At 40.8% G+C, this 19,388-nt stretch overlaps 1 protein-coding gene across 1 annotated transcript in view; it reads left to right on the top strand.

The window, feature by feature from the left end:
* WDR49 (WD repeat domain 49) overlaps positions 1–19,388 on the top strand; it is a 137,101-nt gene that overhangs the window by 56,548 nt on the left and 61,165 nt on the right. Inside the window, exons 11-12 of the mRNA XM_087933396.1 lie at positions 13,583–13,713; positions 15,025–15,123. Coding sequence (XP_087789522.1) covers positions 13,583–13,713; positions 15,025–15,123 — 230 coding nt within the window. The remainder of the gene's footprint in view (positions 1–13,582; positions 13,714–15,024; positions 15,124–19,388) is intronic.

Raw genomic sequence — 19,388 nt, 5'->3', positions numbered from 1 at the left:
AGAGATCAGCCCTACTAAGTTGACCAGACCATGAAATCAACTGCAGGAAAATTAAAGTACTTTTATTGAGGCAGGCTCAATTAAAAAGAAAAGATTAAAAAGTGCTTCAGCTTCTTTTACCTGATAATAATGTTGTAAACCAAGAATTGCTTAAGATGAGTGGCCGTATATATCTTTTAAATAAATACAAAATAATTCCTGCTTTATTTATCTGGTTCTATATGGCATATCGCCCATGCTATCATCGTTTTCATTACTTGCTCTTCTTCTAATTTAACACCTAGTAAATAACAATACATTTTTTAATCAGTTTGTCTTCCATTTCTGTTAGTATTTTATCCAGTTCTGTTAACTTCTTATGGAACCTTCAGCTTTGATATCTTTTTCATATCTTGATTGTATTTGCATATATGAATACAAATATCAACCCCTTGTTCATTCAGTTCTTGTTTAGTTTTGAGCTCACCCTTTTCATTCAGTATATCCTTATACCTATCAATAGTTCTCATTTTACAAATATTTGGGTGTATAAGTGCTTCCGCTGTCAATAACCAGACTGGAATTTTCAAATTATGTTGTTCTCTAGTTTTTTCCCATATTAACAATAAAGCATTCCTAACAAAACGTCTTTGGAAATAACTGTGTATCTTACTTCTTCAGTATGATAAAAAAGACCAATATCATTGCTGAACTTGTATTATGAAATATTTGCCTCAATAATGGGAGCCAAGTGAGATTTGAACTGCCAAATTGCAGGCAGCTGGCAGGCAACAGAAGTAGCCTGCAGTACTGCACTCTAACCACTGTGCCATCAAGTCAAGGACTATCTGTCCTGAATATGTCCAAATCATATGCCATATCCTATAATATCATTCTTTACTATCCATTCCACAGCAGGTTACCACTGATAGCTATGATTTGTTCGGGTATTTTCCCATATCATTATAGTTGTGCTTTTAAAGTTGTAGCAACGTTTTGGCAGAAGCTCATCTGCCATCATCAGACGAACACAATACAGAAGCCTGATGATGGCAGACGAGATTCTGCCGAAATGTTGCTACAACTTTAAAAGCACAACTATAATGACGTGGGAAAATACCCAAACAAAGCTGAATACCATACATGTAAGTACCCGTAAAAACTTAAGAAAACACACACACACACACACACACACACACACACACACACACATATTTGTTATATATATCAGAGATCATTATAGTGTGTGTGCAATGATACTGTACATGGCAATTTGCTAGGTTTTCTTTCTCTCTTTTTCCCTCTCTCAGAATATTGCTAATTTTTATAAAGCCTTAGCTTGTATACCCTTGAGCTTTGCAGATGCTAAAGAAAAAGTTATGTTAGGCTTTAATTAGAAACACTTCTTCAATATACTTGAACATTCCAATAACACATACAAGTACTTCCTCTATAATAATTATTGCAAAATTAGGCTGCACATCTGGAGATTTGGATGCAATAAATTAATTTTAGGGTATAAATCCCCTTTGCGTTAAGAGCTGTTTATGTCATAGACTCAAAAATGTATACACTGAACTCAAAACTGAATTAACCAACCAAGTATGCCATCATTCAGCAAGTGGGAATATAGTTATGCCTTCTCAGACAGTTCTTACAATTTACAACAGAAAACAATAATTTGAATCTGCAGAAGTACAAAGGAGTTCCTCCTTTCTACTAAAAGCTCTCATGCCACCTGAAAAGATATTTCAGTTGTTAGGGAAACTTCCTCCTCCTACTACTATAGTCATGTCAGGAGCTGAAACTCTTCCAGATTGAAAGCAGTGGTGGGATTCAATTATTTTTACTACTGGTTCTGTGGGTGTGACAGGAGAAGGATGCTGCAAAATCTCCATTCACTCCCCACTCCTGGGAGAAGGTTACTGCAAAATCTCATTCCCTCCCCACTGCACTTACCTGCTTTTCAGCTCTGTTCTCCTGTGCAGGACAACAAAAGAAGACCCAGACGATCAGCTGGGACTCAGGAGGTAGAGAATAGAATGGGGGCGGGGCCATGCAGAAGTGGTATTTGTTGATTCTCCAAACTCCTCAAAATTTCTGCCACCAGTTCTCCAGAACTGGTCAGAACCTGCTGCTAAATACCACCTCCGGTTGAAAGGATTGAAGGGTGACATTGCCATTGCCTGGAGAACACCCAGCTGGATGTTTCTTTTATGTCTCCATTAAATGGTACCCATTTATTTACTCGTGTTTGCCTGCTTTTGAACTGATGGGTTGGAAGAAGCTGGAGCATGAGACTGGAACTCACCCATCTCAGCAGCAACCGGGTCTCGAATGTGTGCCTGCCGATTGTCAGCCCAGTGTTGAAACCATGTGAGCCACCATGCTCTTTCAACTTCCTAATACAGAGATACAACAAAGAATGCTGCTCCACAATGTTTGAATTTTGCTTTGACAAGATCTCTGTATCTCATCAACATTCTTCAAACATTTTTTTGAAGGACCCAAAAGCACAAATATTTTTTTATAATATTATTCTTAAATCATAAATTTATTTTACATTTGCAGGCTATAATGTTAGGTTAGTACTGTTTCAGTTGTAAGCATTGCCAAATGAATGTTGTAGGCAAACTATATGCAAAACACAATGTCCTGAAGTCTTTGAAACAGTCATTAGAAATCAACTGATTCAAAGTATTGACCAAACCATTCCAATAAAGCATCTTCCCCCTTATTTTCAAATTAGGGTTATTCTATTCTAATCATATTTTCATATAATTTGGGATCAAATGTAACCACTTACCTATAAATAACAATATATTCAAGATTGGAAATCCTCTCTTTAATATGCTTGAACCCTAAAACTTTCAAGATTTCTAAGATATGCAGTATATTTATTGTCCAAGTACACCTAAGGGAGGAAATATTCATAAAAGGTGTTGTCTCTAAACAATATAAATGTTAAAATAAAAAGCCAATTGTATGGTTGAAAATCTGGTAAATTAAAACTGCCTTCACAGTATTTTTAATGGTAATCTCAATTTAGCCAGTGATATTATTTAGCCAGCTTTAGCGTCCCACTTTTTTGTCTTATTAATCTATCTCTCTGGGTGATGTATAGTTATGTATCAAACAGCAGTAAAAGAATTCCAAGTAAAAAAGTCAAAACTGAAGATAATATCATTGCAAAAACATATCCTGACAAATGTTAAAATAAATACTTTTTTTACTTTACTTTACTTTATTATGCACCTTTACTTTATTATGCACCTCATACAACAAAATTAAATACCATCTTCAGTGTACAATTTATGACTATGAAAATAAATACAAACACACATCCCTCACACTCCACACATTGAATTGAAAACCCCTGATATAGCATTAATATTGCACTACACCGTAGAATTCAATAGAGTTACTGCCCTGGGACAGAAGCTGTTTTTTAGCCTATTTGTCCTTGTTTTTATTATCCTGTGCCTTCTGCCAGATGGTAATTGTTATGTCCCTGGAACTTAAAGAAGTTCCCACCCAGGTCCGTTCGCGCTGCGGGGGCGGTTGCCCTCTCTCATTGGTTGGTTCTCCCCAGCAGCCAGCTATAAAAGCAGGCTGCGGGGTCCAACCAGTTGCTGATCGCTGCGATCCAGTTCCAGGCTTGGCAAGCACGTTCAGTCCTTTATTATTCTAATAAAGTATTTGTTGGACCCATGCCCTGGTTCAGCCTCTCATTACCCGAACTTAACACTGGCGACGAGGATGGGATGGCTACCAGAGGCACAATGCAACCGCTGAATCACTAGCCGCTGATCCACAGCCAGAGAGAACTATCAGCAGGCAATAAGAGCAAACGCTGATCCGCAGCTAGAGAGAACGATCAGCAGGCAACGGGAGTGAACGCTGATCCGCAGCCAGAGAGAGCGGTCAGCAAACAGCGAGAGTGAGAAGCATCTGTAGCCGCTTGTTAGCCAAGCTACAGGGAAAGTGAAGCGCTGCGAGCCGCAGCCGCTCGTTTCTCTAGGCGCGAAATTCAAACGGCTGTCATTTGAATTTCCGCCCAAGAAGTACAGCACGGTGCTGTATTACAAAGTCACTGATGCCCACGCAGGTGCGAATTTCAAAACGCTGCCAACGACCGTTGCAGCCTAACCTCGTGTTAAACCCAGAGAGAGGGAGAGAGTTGTGAAAAGCTTCTCCTGAGCTGAAGTCACTTGCCTGCCACAGGCACAAAAAACCTTTCCTACTGCTGCCTCAGAGAGATTTTCTCAACAGATTATCCAGCCTGATTTTTCTTTCATCATGAACTCCAACCCAGTTTTCCCAGCATTCAAGCCAGATGAGGAGAAGTGGGAGTCATACAAGAATCGCTTTAACCATTACATCGACGCAATTGGGCTGGCTGATGCAGGGGAGCACCGGAAAAAATCATATTTCCTGATTTACTGTGGGGCCATCGTCTTTCATACCGCCACAGCACTCGTGGCTCCACATGAGTTAAAAAACGTTCCCTGGACAGAACTGTTAGAAATCCTTACTAACCACTATTCTCCTAGACCCTCACAGATTGCCAGGCGGTTCACCTTCCGAATGAGGAAGCAATCAGACAAAGAGTCCATCAACCAGTACATGGCTGCCCTCAGGACTGCAGCTCTCCATTGTGGGTTTGGGACCTACCTGGAGGACATGCTCCTCGATCAGCTAGTCTGCGGAGTCAAGGATCTTCACCTCCAAAGGCGCCTACTCGCTAGGAAGGACCTCAACCTCGCGCAAGCAGTCGAGGAAGCCCTGGCAGCAGAGCTGGCAGCACACTCAGCCACCGAGATCCAAGGTCCTGCTCCCAAGCAAAGTGCAGTTTCAGTCCACTCTGAAGAGGTGGTCATCGAAGAGGACCCCAGCGATGCGGCCGACATCCACCGCCTCGCCCACGCCAGGCACCCGCAGGTAGGAGCCAAGCAAGAAAGAGTCAGTCCTCCCAAGCACGTCACCCTGTGCCTATCCTGTGGTGGATCTCACCTGAGGACCACCTGCAAATTCAAGGGAGCCACCTGCAACATTTGCCACAAAAAGGGGCACATCGCTAGAGTCTGTCAAGCCGCTCACAACTCGGCACAAAGGCACCCCTCCTTCTCACACTCGGGACCCCAAAGGCAAGTATTGAACTGTCGCACTCACCACCATGCTAAGCACGCTTGCCATGCCATTAGTAAAATCTCTCTCTCCGTTTTGTTAGAAGGTAAACCTTGTCGCATGGAGGTTGACACAGGGTCAGCGCTCTCAATTATCTCGTGGAGCACCCTCAAGAGACTACAGCCCAGTCTATCCAGAAACCGCCTCCAGAAGTGCCAGTATAACCTGAAGGACTACCAGGGGAAGGACATACCTGTAATCGGCAGAGGCAAGTTTCTTGTTAATTTTAAAACTTTCAAAGGCCACCTACCTCTAGTGGTAGTTAACGGAAATCTCCCCACACTCTTGGGGCTTGATTGGTTTCCCCATCTCGGCCTAGGGTTAACAGGAGTCCATGCTGTCTCAACCTCTGACACTGACTCCTTATTCGCTGATTACTCAGATGTATTCAGCAAGAACTGGGGTGTTATAACGGTACCCCTATCTCATTCTCAGTCGACCCCCAAGCAGTCCCAATCAGGCTAAAACCTCGTAGAGTCCCATTCGCTATTCGGCCTAAATTAGATGCGGAACTGGATAAATTATTAAAACAAGGGGTCATTGAGCCAACAGATTTCGCCAAATGGGAGACGCCCATTGTCACACCCCTCAAAAAAGACGGTAGCCTGAGAATTTGCTCGGACTACAAAACCACAATTAATAAGTTTTTACAAGTTAGCGCTTACCCAGTGCCTGTCATTCAGCATTTATTACACACTTTTGAACCTGGCAGCATCTTTGCCAAATTGGACATGTCTCAAGCGTATCAACAGTTCCCTGTTGACAACCAAACAGCGGAACTCCAGACCATTGTCACCCACAGGGTGCTTTCCGGTGCAAGCGTCTCCAATTTGGCGTAAGTGTTGCCCCAGGCATTTTTCAATCCCTCATGGAGCGGATTTTACAGGGCCTCCCTGGTGTAGTACCCTACTTCGACGACATCTTAGTCTCGGCCAGGGACAGACCCCAACTCTTCCAGGGAGTTCAAGCAGTGTTAGAGAGGTTCAGACAGCATGGCCTCAAATTAAAAAAAGAAAAATGTGCCATTGCCACTAGACAGGTGGACTTTCTGGGTTATAAAATTGACGCCTCTGGCATTCACCCCCTGGAGTCCAAGGTTAAGGAAATTCACGAGGCACCCACTCCAACCTCCAAAGCGGAACTGCAGGCCTTCTTGGGGCTATTGAATTTTTATGCGTCGTTCCTGCCCCATAAAGCATCTGTGGCGGAACCCCTGCACAGCCTTTTGGATAAACAATCGGCTTGGCATTGGGGACACAAGGAAGACTCCGCCTTTCGCGCAGTCAAATCACTACTCACGTCGGAGGCGGTCCTCATTCAGTTTGACCCCAACCTTCCATTAGTGCTAGCAGCGGACGCATCCCCTTTTGGAATTGGGGCAGTGTTAAGCCGCAAACTCCCCAATGGTTCCGAGGCCCCCATCACTTTTTTTCCAGGACGCTCTCTGCAACAGAGCGCAATTATAGCCAAATCGACAAGGAAGCTTTAGCAGCTGTCGCAGCTGTGAAGAAATTCCATGAATTTCTCTTTGGCCACTTTTTCGAGCTGGTCACGGATCATAAGCCTCTCCTGGGTCTACTAGCAGGTGACAAACAGACCCCTCAAGTCCTGTCACCTAGAATGACGAGGTGGACTCTTTTCCTCGTGGCATACTCGTATAGACTCATACACCGTCCAGGTAAAACATTGTCTCACGCAGACGCCCTCAGCCGCTGCCCCCTACCTGCTCCAGCTGAGGATCCTGCCCCGGTCCATGCTATCTTTGAGGTCACCCAACTGGACCTCCCCATCACTGCCCTTGACATTGCCGCCAAATCCAAGGCAGACAAAACGATCGCCCAGGTACTGGACTGGGTGAGGAGGGGGTGGCTGGGCAGTGATGTTGAGACCAAATTCACGCCTTTTAAGACCCGCCTACAGAAGTTGTCCAGCTTGCAGGGCTGTTTGCTGTGGGGCACACGAGTGGTCATCCTGACCTCACTGCGTACCCGAGTTTTGGAGGCGTTGCATGAGGGCCACCCTGGCATCGTCAGGATAAAGGCATTAGCACGCAGCTACGTATGGTGGCCCGGCCTCGACGATGACATCATCAGATGGGTAAGCTCCTGCCATCCCTGCCAGGAATCCTGTCCATCCCCTCCAATTGCCACCCCCACCAAGTGGGAAAGCGCCAGCGCACCCTGGTCCAGGATTCACATCGACCTAGCGGGCCCGATGCACGGCAAAATGTTCCTGGTGGTCGTGGACGCTTACTCTAAATGGATTGACGTGGCGCAACTGTCCACAACCACCACGCAAGCGGTCACCAAGGTATTAACTCGCCTATTCGTAACGCACGGGCTACCAGACTCAATTGTTTCCGACAATGGCCCCCAGTTCGCATCAGCCAAGTTCAGTCGCTTCGTTGCCAATCTGGGCATCCGCCACATCTTCACGGCCCCCTTTCATCCTGCCAGTAACGGGTTGGCAGAAAGAGCCGTTAGGACCACTAAAGAAGCTCTAGCTAGGTTCAGCAAGGAAGACTGGCACCACAGACTCTCCCGTTTCTTGCTGAGCCAGCACTCAACCCCGTGCACAGTCACTAATAAGTCCCCGGCTGAACTCCTGATGGGTAGACGCCTGCGGACTGTATTGGACAGGCTTCACCCACATTACTGCCCTGACTCTCCCCTCGCTTCCTCATCGGGGGTTAGGCATTTTGTCTTACAGGAACCCATGTTCGCGAGGAACTTCGCTGGAGACCCTCTGTGGATCCCGGGCGAGATCGTGGCCATCACCGGACCCAGGTCGTATCGAGTCAGACTGGAGGATGGCCGAATCTGGAGAAGGCACCTGGATCAGCTGCGAAAGCGCCAAGGCACTCACGTTAGCAGTGACTCGTGGTTGCAGACTGGTGCAGGGCTACAGCATCAACCCCACATCAGCACCAATTCCAGGGACCAGTTCACGCCTGCCGCCAAGACGGAGACCCCGAACACAACCCGTGATCACCAGATGACCGACCAGTCCGAACCAGTCAACGGAAGCACATCCCCAGTGACCAGCCCTACGAGTCCCGAATCGGCACTGACTGAGGAACGCGTTCAGGACACCCCACCGGTCCAACCCACTGTTGCAGACTCTGATCTACCAGACAACTTCCCAGAGTTGCGCCGTTCTGGGCGCCAGCACATGCCTCCCGCGTACCTTAAAGACTACGCGTGTTCGCATCTGGGGGGAAGGGATGTTATGTCCCTGGAACTTAAAGAAGTTCCCACCCAGGTCCGTTCGCGCTGCGGGGGCGGTTGCCCTCTCTCATTGGTTGGTTCTCCCCAGCAGCCAGCTATAAAAGCAGGCTGTGGGGTCCAACCAGTTGCTGATCGCTGCGAGCCAGTTCCAGGCTTGGCAAGCACATTCAGTCCTTTATTATTCTAATAAAGTATTTGTTGCACCCATGCCCTGGTTCAGCCTCTCATTACCCGAACTTAACAGTAATAGTTCAAAAAAAAGGGCGCCCATGATGAGATGGATCTTTGAGAATGTTTTGAACTTTCTTAAGGCAGTGGGTGCTATAAAGCTCTTCCAAAGAGGAGAGTGGGCAACCAATGATCTTCTGGGCAATGATGTTAATCCTATGGAGTGCTGTCCTTTTCCTTACTCTAAATCAATATTTCCAACCTTAGCAACTTTAAGATGTGTGGTCTCAACTCCCAAATTCCCCAGCCAGTTGAAATCCACACTTCTAAAAGTTGCCAAAGTTGATATACACTGATTAAAGTATGAGTCCTTGGTGCTCTCTGAGCTTGGTTGTTTTCTTGCAGACATTTCATTACCCAACTAGGTAACTTCATCAGTGCTAGAAGGTCGTGGGATTTTCTCTCTGTTTATATATTGTGTTCTTTTAGCTTTTTGACTGTCTCTTTTGAATGCTATAAAAATAGGTAAGATACACAACACATACAATTCATTCAAAACAAACTATCAAAAAGCTAAAAAGCCACAATACTCCTAGCCAGCTATCAATACCAACATAAGCAAAGATTAACACCAAGCAGGAATCAACACTTCAGTCAAAAAAACTACTAACTCCATAAACAACAGCTTATCAAGGAGCCACCAAGAACACTCTTACCAACACTCACAGACACTTGTATATAAACAGAACAAATTCCACTCCCTTCTTGAATTGATGATGTTACCTAATGAAACCTAGGCAAGAAAACAACGAAGGTCAAAGAGCACCAAGGACTTCACATTCAACCTTGAACTACAATTATTCTCCACTATTGGTACTGATAAAGCTTAAAACAATAATGACTACAAAATAGGGAAGATATTCTACACTATTAGCAACTTTCAAGAACTCAATGCATTCCAGGAATAAATTTGTTCTGTTAGTGACCCAAGGCCTTTCTGTCTGGTAATTTACAAAAATGTCCTTCTAGAGATCTCTCAGGTCTTTAAAAATCAGTCCTTATGTTGATAATTAAACGGACACTCTTGGACTATAAAGATGCTACTCACCATGAAAAGCAATAATAAATTGTACATCCACTTTTAATGGGCTTAGTAACTTGCAGTCTGTAAATCAGTTGCATTGTATTTGTGCTAAAAAAAGTCTTAACAAGATAGTAATTGTTATAACTGAATCTGGGTCTCCTTCCTCTAAAGGCTGAATTTGACTGATCTGCACTAAATAGCTTTTTAAATTTTCTACTGAACAAATGTTATTGGCAAAGGAAATAGAAAATCAATGTAAATAAATTTAAACAGAATAAAATGTGTCTGTGCTGCATGCTGTACAAAGCCTGCTTTAGCCAGGGATAAGTGTTATGTGTTTATAAACTGTAGATTAGACAGGATTAAAGGATCTCAGCCTATGTTTGAAAATCTCTTATTTTCTCAGCAGTTTCGTAAAACTGGTGATGTTTTTTTCTGCAAGAACTCCTGTTCTTCATTTGATTCTGGCACAACCAAATAAAGAATGGGAAAACATAGGTTTGGGTCATGGAGAGTGTGGAAAGTACTACATATGAACTGATTCAACTGCAGAATACAGTAGAGAAAAAACTAGTGGTGATGAAGGCCAATTTATCTCCTTCAAATTGAATTCAACTCTGGTGACATCATGGACACATCCATGGAGTTTTATTGGTAGCAGTTTGGCAGTGGTCTGTCATTGCCTTATTTCAGGATAAACTTCTCAGCTGAGATTACTCTGAGGATTCAAAATATGAACTCCAAAATATAGGTTTGGGGGTATAGAAAATAACTCGGTTTGTTCATCTCCTTCCCTTTCTTGAAACTGAGATAAACTCTGTTGCATCCATCTAAAGTTTAACAGCCAGGGACTTTAGGTATACAACAGGAAACCTGTTCTGAATATCTGCCCCATGCTTCCCTTTAAAGCAAACTAAAGAAATTGAAACCCAAATATATAATTCATCTACCCTATCACAACAATGGAGATTGCCTGAACAAGCTATTTCTTCCTGAACTGCTTTTCTCTGAGGTACCTCCTAGAAAGTGCTGACTGCAAGTTAAGAAGCTCAGTTTTGTGACCTTAATTAGTTGATTAGAGCCTTATGGCCAGCTGTCTCTGCTGCCCAACACTGACAAGACCATAATCAGTTTCACACTAAATACTTTAGTTTTCCTCCTTAGTGGCTCATGGATCACAGCAAAAGTGCTCTAGGCAAATAGCAGCATAAGTACATTCCTTTCAATCTGTATCCCCCTGTTTACTCTCTTGTAATCCCTTCCTGTCTAATAATGTAAATACAAAGATCAGCCCTCTCCTTACTAATTATCTCAGAGCCAGGATAAGCATTCCAAAAGGGGAAGAGAGATTAGTGCTAAAAAATTTGCTCTTTTTCTTGACTTCCCTATGAATCAGTTTCTAGAAATCTTCCCTGTTTTTTAAGACTCCCTGATTGTTTGGGGCCATATCATTCTAATGGGTTAGGCAGGGGTCTTCAAACTTGACAGCTTTAAGACTTGTGGACTTCAACTCCCAGAATTCCTCTTCCAGTCATATTAGCTCAGGAATTCTGGGAGTTGAAATCCACAAGTCATAAACTCGCCAAGTTTGAAGACCCTTGGATTAGGGCATGACAAATTTCCTTTGTAAAGCAAAGAAAAGCTGGAGGAAAATGGTATGCACAGTCAAGGTTACATGATTTTCAGTTAGCAACTAGTTCACTTAATGACCAAGTCAACAGAAACTACAATGGGTACTTGAGTATCAGAATCTACTACTGAACCTGGGGAATGGTCAGCATCTATGCAGAAATGTGGGTTCATATTCAGAGCTCTGTGAATAACACAGAGCCAGGTACAGACCAAGCTCTGGAGCATTCTGGAATCTTCTGGTAACAGGCAGGACTAGTATTACTCAGGCAAGCTCATAAGAAAGCCAAGCACTTATGAAGACTAACATTTACTAAAGAAAATTAGGAAGCCATAAGCAACAAAAATGTTAGTACATATTCAAAATTAAACCCTGTATATAGAAAGAGGATGGGATGATATGGCTCAGCAGTTAAAGACACTGGGCTTATTAGCTAGAAAGATGACAGCACAAGTTTGAACCCTGAGTGCAGAATGATGGGGTGAGCTCCTATTACTTATCCCACCTCCTGCCAACCTAGCAGTTTGGAAGCATTCAAACACAAATAGGTACCACTCTGGTGGGAAAGTAACACTGTTCCATGTACCTTAGCATATGTTATGCTGGCCACATGACCACAGAAATGTCTTTGGACAATGCTGGTTCCCTCAGCTGGCGAGATTTGACCAGTCTGGCCAGCTTGCACTGGTTCTTTGTTTTGCAATGGTTAGATTCATTCTTATCATACATCTCACTGAAAGTGTGAGAATTAATTCTCACATACTGTTGATGCAAACTGCCAAAATCCAATAGCACAATTTTTTCATTCACTAATAAATTTTCATATCATTTCAAATTATTTGTGGGGGTTATAAGACTTAAATGTTTTCATTTTATATAGTATTGTATAACACACTGAAAATAAAGACAGTTAGTTATTTGTTAGTTATTTGAGCTGCTACAGCAAAATTTGTTCTTATTATAACTGAATAATAAAGTTAATTCTTTAACCTCAGGATTAAATCTGGTATGATAAGCTTTGGTTTATAAGGTATGCCACAAGTGGGTGGATTTATATAACAATTTAAGTCATAAACCATAGTTTAGAAACCTCAATAGCTGAGTTGCCAAGACAAATACAGATATGCTATGTAATAATTTAGAATGTTCTGTGAATTCAGCCTAGATGAGTTATAATTCAAAGATAATTCATTCTCTCCTTTTCTTTGCTGCCTAAAATATATATACAATGGAGTTGAAGAGTAAACACAATCATTTTGTTCCTCAGCAACAAACAGTATCATTTTTTTCAGAATACATCCAAAGTATTTTTTTTAAGGACTCCACATTTTCCGTATTATTTTCAAATAAGGGGTTTTCTTTTTCCTTTAAGTTCATAAATTTTATAGCAGATTTTAAACAAAGCTATGAATTGGTTAGGGCAGTAATTATCCTTGTCATCAACTATTATTGTTAGAAACAATGCATGGTGCACTGGAGACAGATTTTCCATTATGATTTGGCAGAAAGAAATGTAGCTGAACAATAGATTTTTTTTTAGAAATATAGAATGAGGTTTGCAACATGCAATTTCTGCAACAAAAATGCAGAAGAGAGGAGAAAATTAAAACATGAAAACATCAAATTTAATTCTGCAAGGGTATCTGTTAATAAAACATCTTTTCTTGCAGATCAGACTGCGTTTTGATTATTAATTCAATTCCAAAAGTGTAGCATTTCATTCATATATCAGCTGAAAATAATTTGTAACAATACTGGATGGAATGGTTTGTGACTATGGAGAAAGAAGAAGACAAAATCCAAGGAGATGAATAGGAAAATAATATTCTGAGGTGTACCTTGTCTGCTAACTTGGTGACTCTGCTGTTGAAGAATATATTTTTTCTTGGGTCTTCCTTGAGTTGGTTATTTTCATTCTGAGGGATATATCAACTCTAGCTAAATATATATACACCTCGTATTTATTTTGTACTCCCTTGAGTACAAACTCCCTTGAGAGATTATTAAAGGCAACTGTTGAATCCTCAACATCTTTCCTTTATAACAACAATATCAAGATAAATTATGTCAGAAGGGAGCTGGTAACTGACATAAGCAAGTTCACCATTCAAAGTTGATTCTTAGGATGGATGCTTGCCCATGGAAAATCTCCCCTTCTACCACCTTTTTTGTCTCCTCTGCATACAGTCAAAATAGACCTGGGATGTATAATTATTCTATATTTATTACTCCTTAGCCAAGGGGTAAAAAGCTGAGAAATAAGAAGATCCATTCATTGGTTTCATTTGTGTTTGTTTGTATCTTTAGGGTGATCACCGTTTTCCGTCTAAATAATTTGACTCAGTATCTTGTTCAGCCTTCAGAATGGAAAGGAGGACCTCAGCACAAGGACGACATTTTATGTGCAGCATTTTTACCTCCACAGACTCTTGTCACAGGTAGAGAAATATTTAATTACTGAACTAATGGCACTTCAGTACAGAACTAGATTTGCTGTCTGGTCTAAATTATCTATTATATTTTGTAGAGCTTAATCGCTTCTGAAACATAGAAGGAAGAAATGAAATCATGCAATAAGACAATTATGGGTCTGACCTTCTCTTTTTTTCTATTATGCTCTTCAACTTCTAACTTAGAGAAATCTGGGAACTGTGAAATTTCTTTCTGGATGGTGCTACACCAAGAAAAGTAAAAGAAATGAGTTTTAAGAAACACAACAGGGGATATTATTATATAAAATCATAAACTTTTACATCTTAGTTATCCATATGGATGGAAGGCATATGTTCTACACCTCTTCCCATTCTACTCCCCTTATCAGTCCCCAAAGTGCTTTTTTCAGGAGGCAACTTTCTTTGAAGACATTTTGCTTCTCATCTATGAAACTTCTTTAGCTCTCAAAGGATAGTGGGAAATGGAAGGATTTATATTCCTTGGTCATTTGCATACTTTTAGAGCAGGGGTGTCAAACACAAGGCCTGTGGGACAGATGCAGCCCATGATGGGGTCAGCTGATCCAAGGTCATGCAGTGGAATGCAAAACCATCCAGTCCCTGAACACGGGGACTGTTACCCAAACAATTTGTTAGCACCTAATTGGACTCTCACTGTTAAGCCAGTGGGGAGTGGGGAGAAGGAGGTGGGAACAAGAGAAAAGTTATGAGCCATGGTGGCTTAGTGGTTAGAATAAAGTACTGCAGGCTACTTCTGCTGACTGCTGGCTGTAGTTCGGCAGTTGGAATCTGCAATTTAGCAGTTCAAATTAGAGGGCCATTGAAGCACTTGGAGGTTTAGAAACTTCTTGGATGAGAAACAAAATGTCTTCAAAGAAAAAAAAAGAAAACATAATCACTGAACCAGTAGTAATGCCGGTTGAATCCCACCCCTGTTGGTAAAGATGTAGACCCTGCACTCCACAACATATTAAGTTTGGCTATTTATAATATTGTTAATTTTCTTATGTTCAGTTATATGAACCCAATTGTAAGGTCAGCTTAGGGTTCAGTATATTGCCTGAACCCAGTAAATGAGTTAATTCAGTAACTAGGGTAAGTGTGTTATATGCAACCTTCTATATAATGTTTTTTTTTCTTATTGCACCATTTCTTATAGAAAACTGCAGTCATTCTAATAATCCTGGACATAATCTTTCTACTCACCAAAACATGAAACATTCGGCACTTCTCAATCTTATTTTCATCTTTGCATACTATTTTTGGTAATGCATTTACTTTTATGATTTAATTCAGGCAGTTCTGATGGTGAGATTGTTGTATGGAATAACAGTACTGAAAATGCCATCATGAAGCTTTCCTACAATCCTGGAAGATCATTGAGGTCCAACTCAGGTTTGTGAGCATCTTAATTGGATGTTAGTTTTCTTAGGCTTCGAAACTGTTGTTTTGTATATGAAAGGGAACAACAAATGACTCCACCTTTCATTGCATTGAACTTTTCCATTGTAGGTTGGTGCCTGCAAGGAGTAGTCCAAACAGAAATCCATAAATAATTTGGGGGAACTGTCCATTGAGTGATGGTGCTGAATGATATTAATTAAATTGAGGTTCTTGTGAGCTACATATGGATGGTTACATTGTAATGGACGGGGGTGGTAGAAATTGGAACCATGCTATTAAAGACATGTGACTGATACCCTCAAATATCTATGTTGGCATGAATAAAGAGATTGTACTAATGTACATAAATCAACTATCCCCAACTCGAGTGCTCTCCAGATGTGTGGGATTCAATTCAGCTGTGGAGGAATCCATGCTGGAGAAACATAACACTAGATAATCAATTACCTAGCAGCACTAACCATGTTGAATAGGTAATTATGTGTATACTATGCTGTCATATCCTTATGTAGGATAAAAGTAAGTTCACCAAGCATTTAGACTTGGATCAGAAGCCACAGAAAATAAAGGAATGCTAGCTTCTCTACTGATATATGGGCAGCTGCTATATATGTATAGTTACCTTCCTGTGTATCTCCTATCATATTTCTGCTTGGTAAATTATCATTTATTTTTAATCTAGCAACATTGCAATTATCTTATTCTATGGGATCAAGCAGGCCAGGAAAACTTTGATCTCTGGAATTAATAATAATGAGTTCCAGCTAGGAGACCATTTATGCCTTTGCTTGTCAAAGTGACAAAAGGCAGCAGCAACAAGACTGTTCCCTGAGATTGTTTGCTAATTCCCCATCACACAGAAAATGATTGTTCCTGTTTATTGTCCCAGATCTATGTCAGCAATTTTTGTGTTACCATCTCCAGCAGGGAATATTTTCCTTAATTTCTGCCTTGTTTAAGTGCAAGATGATAAATAATTTCAGGGGGCTCCCTTGCAACTCAGCCTCCCTTCGAGGCTGTTCATAACCTGAGAAATTTCATTTGGCTGAGTCTTCACACACTAATGGTTATCATATATTAAGCAACATGCCAGCAGGCAATTCATAATTGCTCCCCATTCTACAAATTGCAGCTTTCATTATGGAAGAATAACTCGTGTATATAAGATAGTGAGTTGAGAAGATTTTGTTTGAGTAGGGACAGAAATGTATCTTCAACTAATGTTACAGAATGGCTGGGCACATCCCTATTCTACTCCTTCCTTAAATTGCACGGCAATTTTAAAAAGGGCCAGCTATATAAATTTTAATCTCATCAAATCTCGCTGTCAGGATAGCCCTATAACACACAAGGCAGAATGGTAAGAAAAAGAGACTTTTGATCTTCTGCACTTGTGTCACTTGCAAGGCTTTTCTTTCTTTCTTTTTTTAAAACACAAATTGGAGGACAGCTAATCTTCACTAGGTAAATAATCCCTTCATCTAGAAATGCTGGAAAATCATTTCATTATGAATAGAGATGAAATAATGATGTTGAAAGAAGATGTCTAAGGTCTTAAGGACCCAAAATGTGTATGAAGACTGTAATGAATCAACAGAGAGCAATTTGGTGGCTGTAGAGCATTCCTAATTTGAAATGACCTCTGCCTCTCCATGTCTAGCATGGGATCATTTCAGTATATTTGTTATGCAGAAGCCCATTAAATTGGTGTTGTATTATCTGCAAATTTCTTACCATATTAAGAAGGAGAGAAGACTGAAAAGATACTGCAGTATACATCTGAGAGACAGATAGAGCCAAGTTTTGTCTTTGAAGAGGTACCAAATGCAACAGATCAAAATTTCCCAATGCCAGAATAAAACATCATACATTATGTATAAAATGCCTAATAAGTTGTTCCCTGCATATTTAATATTTTTTCCCTTCTGTCCTATTTAAATAGGTGTTTGACAGTAACATTGCTAGGATCCTAGGGCCATACCCAGAGCTTAAAGCTGAGGTTTATGGCCTTGAAACATAAAACGCTTTTTAAGATCCCAGGGAGTATGAAGTGATCAGAAGAAAATAAAAATAAGGAGCAAAACATGGGAGAAAATACAATATTCAGCATCTGTTGCTTAATAATTATGCATCATAAAAATTAACTTTGAAACTTGTCTGGCACCTGTGTTCCTGTGAATATAGGAATAAATATTCTATATTTGAATTACAGCAAGTGTGGCAGTAAACTGACCTTGAAAAAACAAGAAAAAACAAGCATAAAGTGAATGGGAGACCACCAGGAAATCACAGGGTTATAGATTACTCTGGCAAAATGAGAATAAAAACAGTCATGGGATAAAATAATGGCAAAATATTTCCAAATTGCTGCTAAGAACATGGACATGTCTAGAGTTAAGCTGAATGAAAGACTCATTTATTTTTATCTTCTTGTTAGTTTGGGGATACATATTTCAGAAACTATCAGTTCCAATTTAACTCTAATTAAACCCATATAGAGGCACAATATGATCAGGGAGATTATGTAGCTTTTTTTGTAGTTTAGGGTCAAAATGAAAAATGCAACAAAATAGCTTATTCTATTCCCCGATTCTTTTCTTTATAACCTGCTATTCCAAAGTAGTGTTGCTTTCTGGTTGTTGACATTTTTAAAAGTCAGAATTATAGGATCATAGAAATGTGGACCTTAGTGAGACTACAAGGATCATCTTGTCCAACTCTTTGCAATGAGCAGGAAAACAACCAATTAAATCATCATGGAGAGATTGCTTTCCAGACATCTTAACATCTTTAGAGGTGGAGACCATACACCCTCTATAGGAAGATTGGTTTCGTATGTATTTAAACCAAAACTAGGTAGCTGCAACTTATACCCCACATTTCTGGTCCTAGTTTCTGTGACCAATTGGCCATGAAGAACAGTTCTTGGCCATGTCCCTATATCCAGACTATATTCCTGTATTTTCTCTGTATTTTTTCTTCTTCATACTGAATAGTATGGACATTCCTTCAGCCTATCCTCACAGAGTATCCTCTTAACTCCTTGAATCTTTGTTATCCTCGGAACCCCTTCCAACTTGGCAATATCTTTCTAGAAATGGGGTCCCAGAATATACAAAACCCAAAGCACGATCTCAACGGTGGACAGTTAAGAGGAGCAAAGTTTTCACATTTCTTTCTTAGATACTGTTTTTGCTAATGCAGGTTTGAACTGTGTTAGTCCTTCCAGCAAGTGTCCCACAATAATGATGCATATTTAGTTTGTTGTTAATGACCACATTCAAATCTTTCTCTCATATAGTGCTTCTAAGCCATGAATCCTATTTCTTGCATATTCTCCTCCCTAAATACAGTGGTTACATTTTTCTTTGTTGAAGGATATCTGGTTTCTCCCACCTCAGTGTTCTATCCTTGCTTGATTAGATTGCAACTTTGTTCTGTCTTCCAGAATATTGACTATAGCTCTAAATACTGTGACATTTACCAATTTTACCAACAACTCATCAACCTTGTTATCCAGATGATTAATACAAATGTTGAAGAATACCAAATCCACTAGCTGTTGTTGTCCATCCCAATATGGAATCATAAATGCTAAGTCTCTGAGCATGAATTAATCAGCCAGTTGTGGACTCATCTTCAAGTAATATCATCCAAGCCAGCTTATCAATAAGAACGTTGTATTGTATGCAACCTTACCAATAGCTTTGTTGAAATTAGTTTACATCTATAGTATTTTCATGGTCCCTTAAAGCAATTTGACTTGTCAAAGAAGGTGATGACATCTGTTTCATGTGAGCTATTTTTGAGAAACCTATATTGACTGTTGACTGGAATTACAGCATTGTGTCCTTGATGCTTGCAAATAGTTTGCTTTATAACTTGCTCTAACATCTTTCCAGCTATTACGTTAGGTTCACCTGTTAATAACTACCCCCCACCCCTTCCTTGTTCTTCTACAGACCTCTGGCACCTGCTAGAACCTCTGAAAATTAATTGATAAAGGTCTTCAGCAAATTCCTTCAGTCTTTTCCTTCAATATATTTCATCAGGGCTTGAGGAATCGAAAGACTTCAAATTAGTTAGAATTTCATTTGCTACACCACTCTGGAACTTTCATCCTCCCCTCTTGTCTCAAAGGGTCAGCAGTAAAAGGAATGAGGTCTGAAAGGCAAAGCAGAAAATGTTTCAAGCCTAAGGCTAGCAAAATTCAGTAAGGTTGATGACTAGAGACTGTTTATGTGACTCAAATCACC

Source organism: Pseudonaja textilis, chromosome 4 (genome assembly GCF_049901715.1).
Source record: "Pseudonaja textilis isolate UNSWEBS1 chromosome 4, rPseTex1.2, whole genome shotgun sequence".
NCBI classification, from domain to species: Eukaryota; Metazoa; Chordata; class Lepidosauria; order Squamata; family Elapidae; genus Pseudonaja; species Pseudonaja textilis.
Note: the sequence above shows the minus strand (reverse complement) of the source record. Positions and strands in the feature narration are given on the sequence as shown.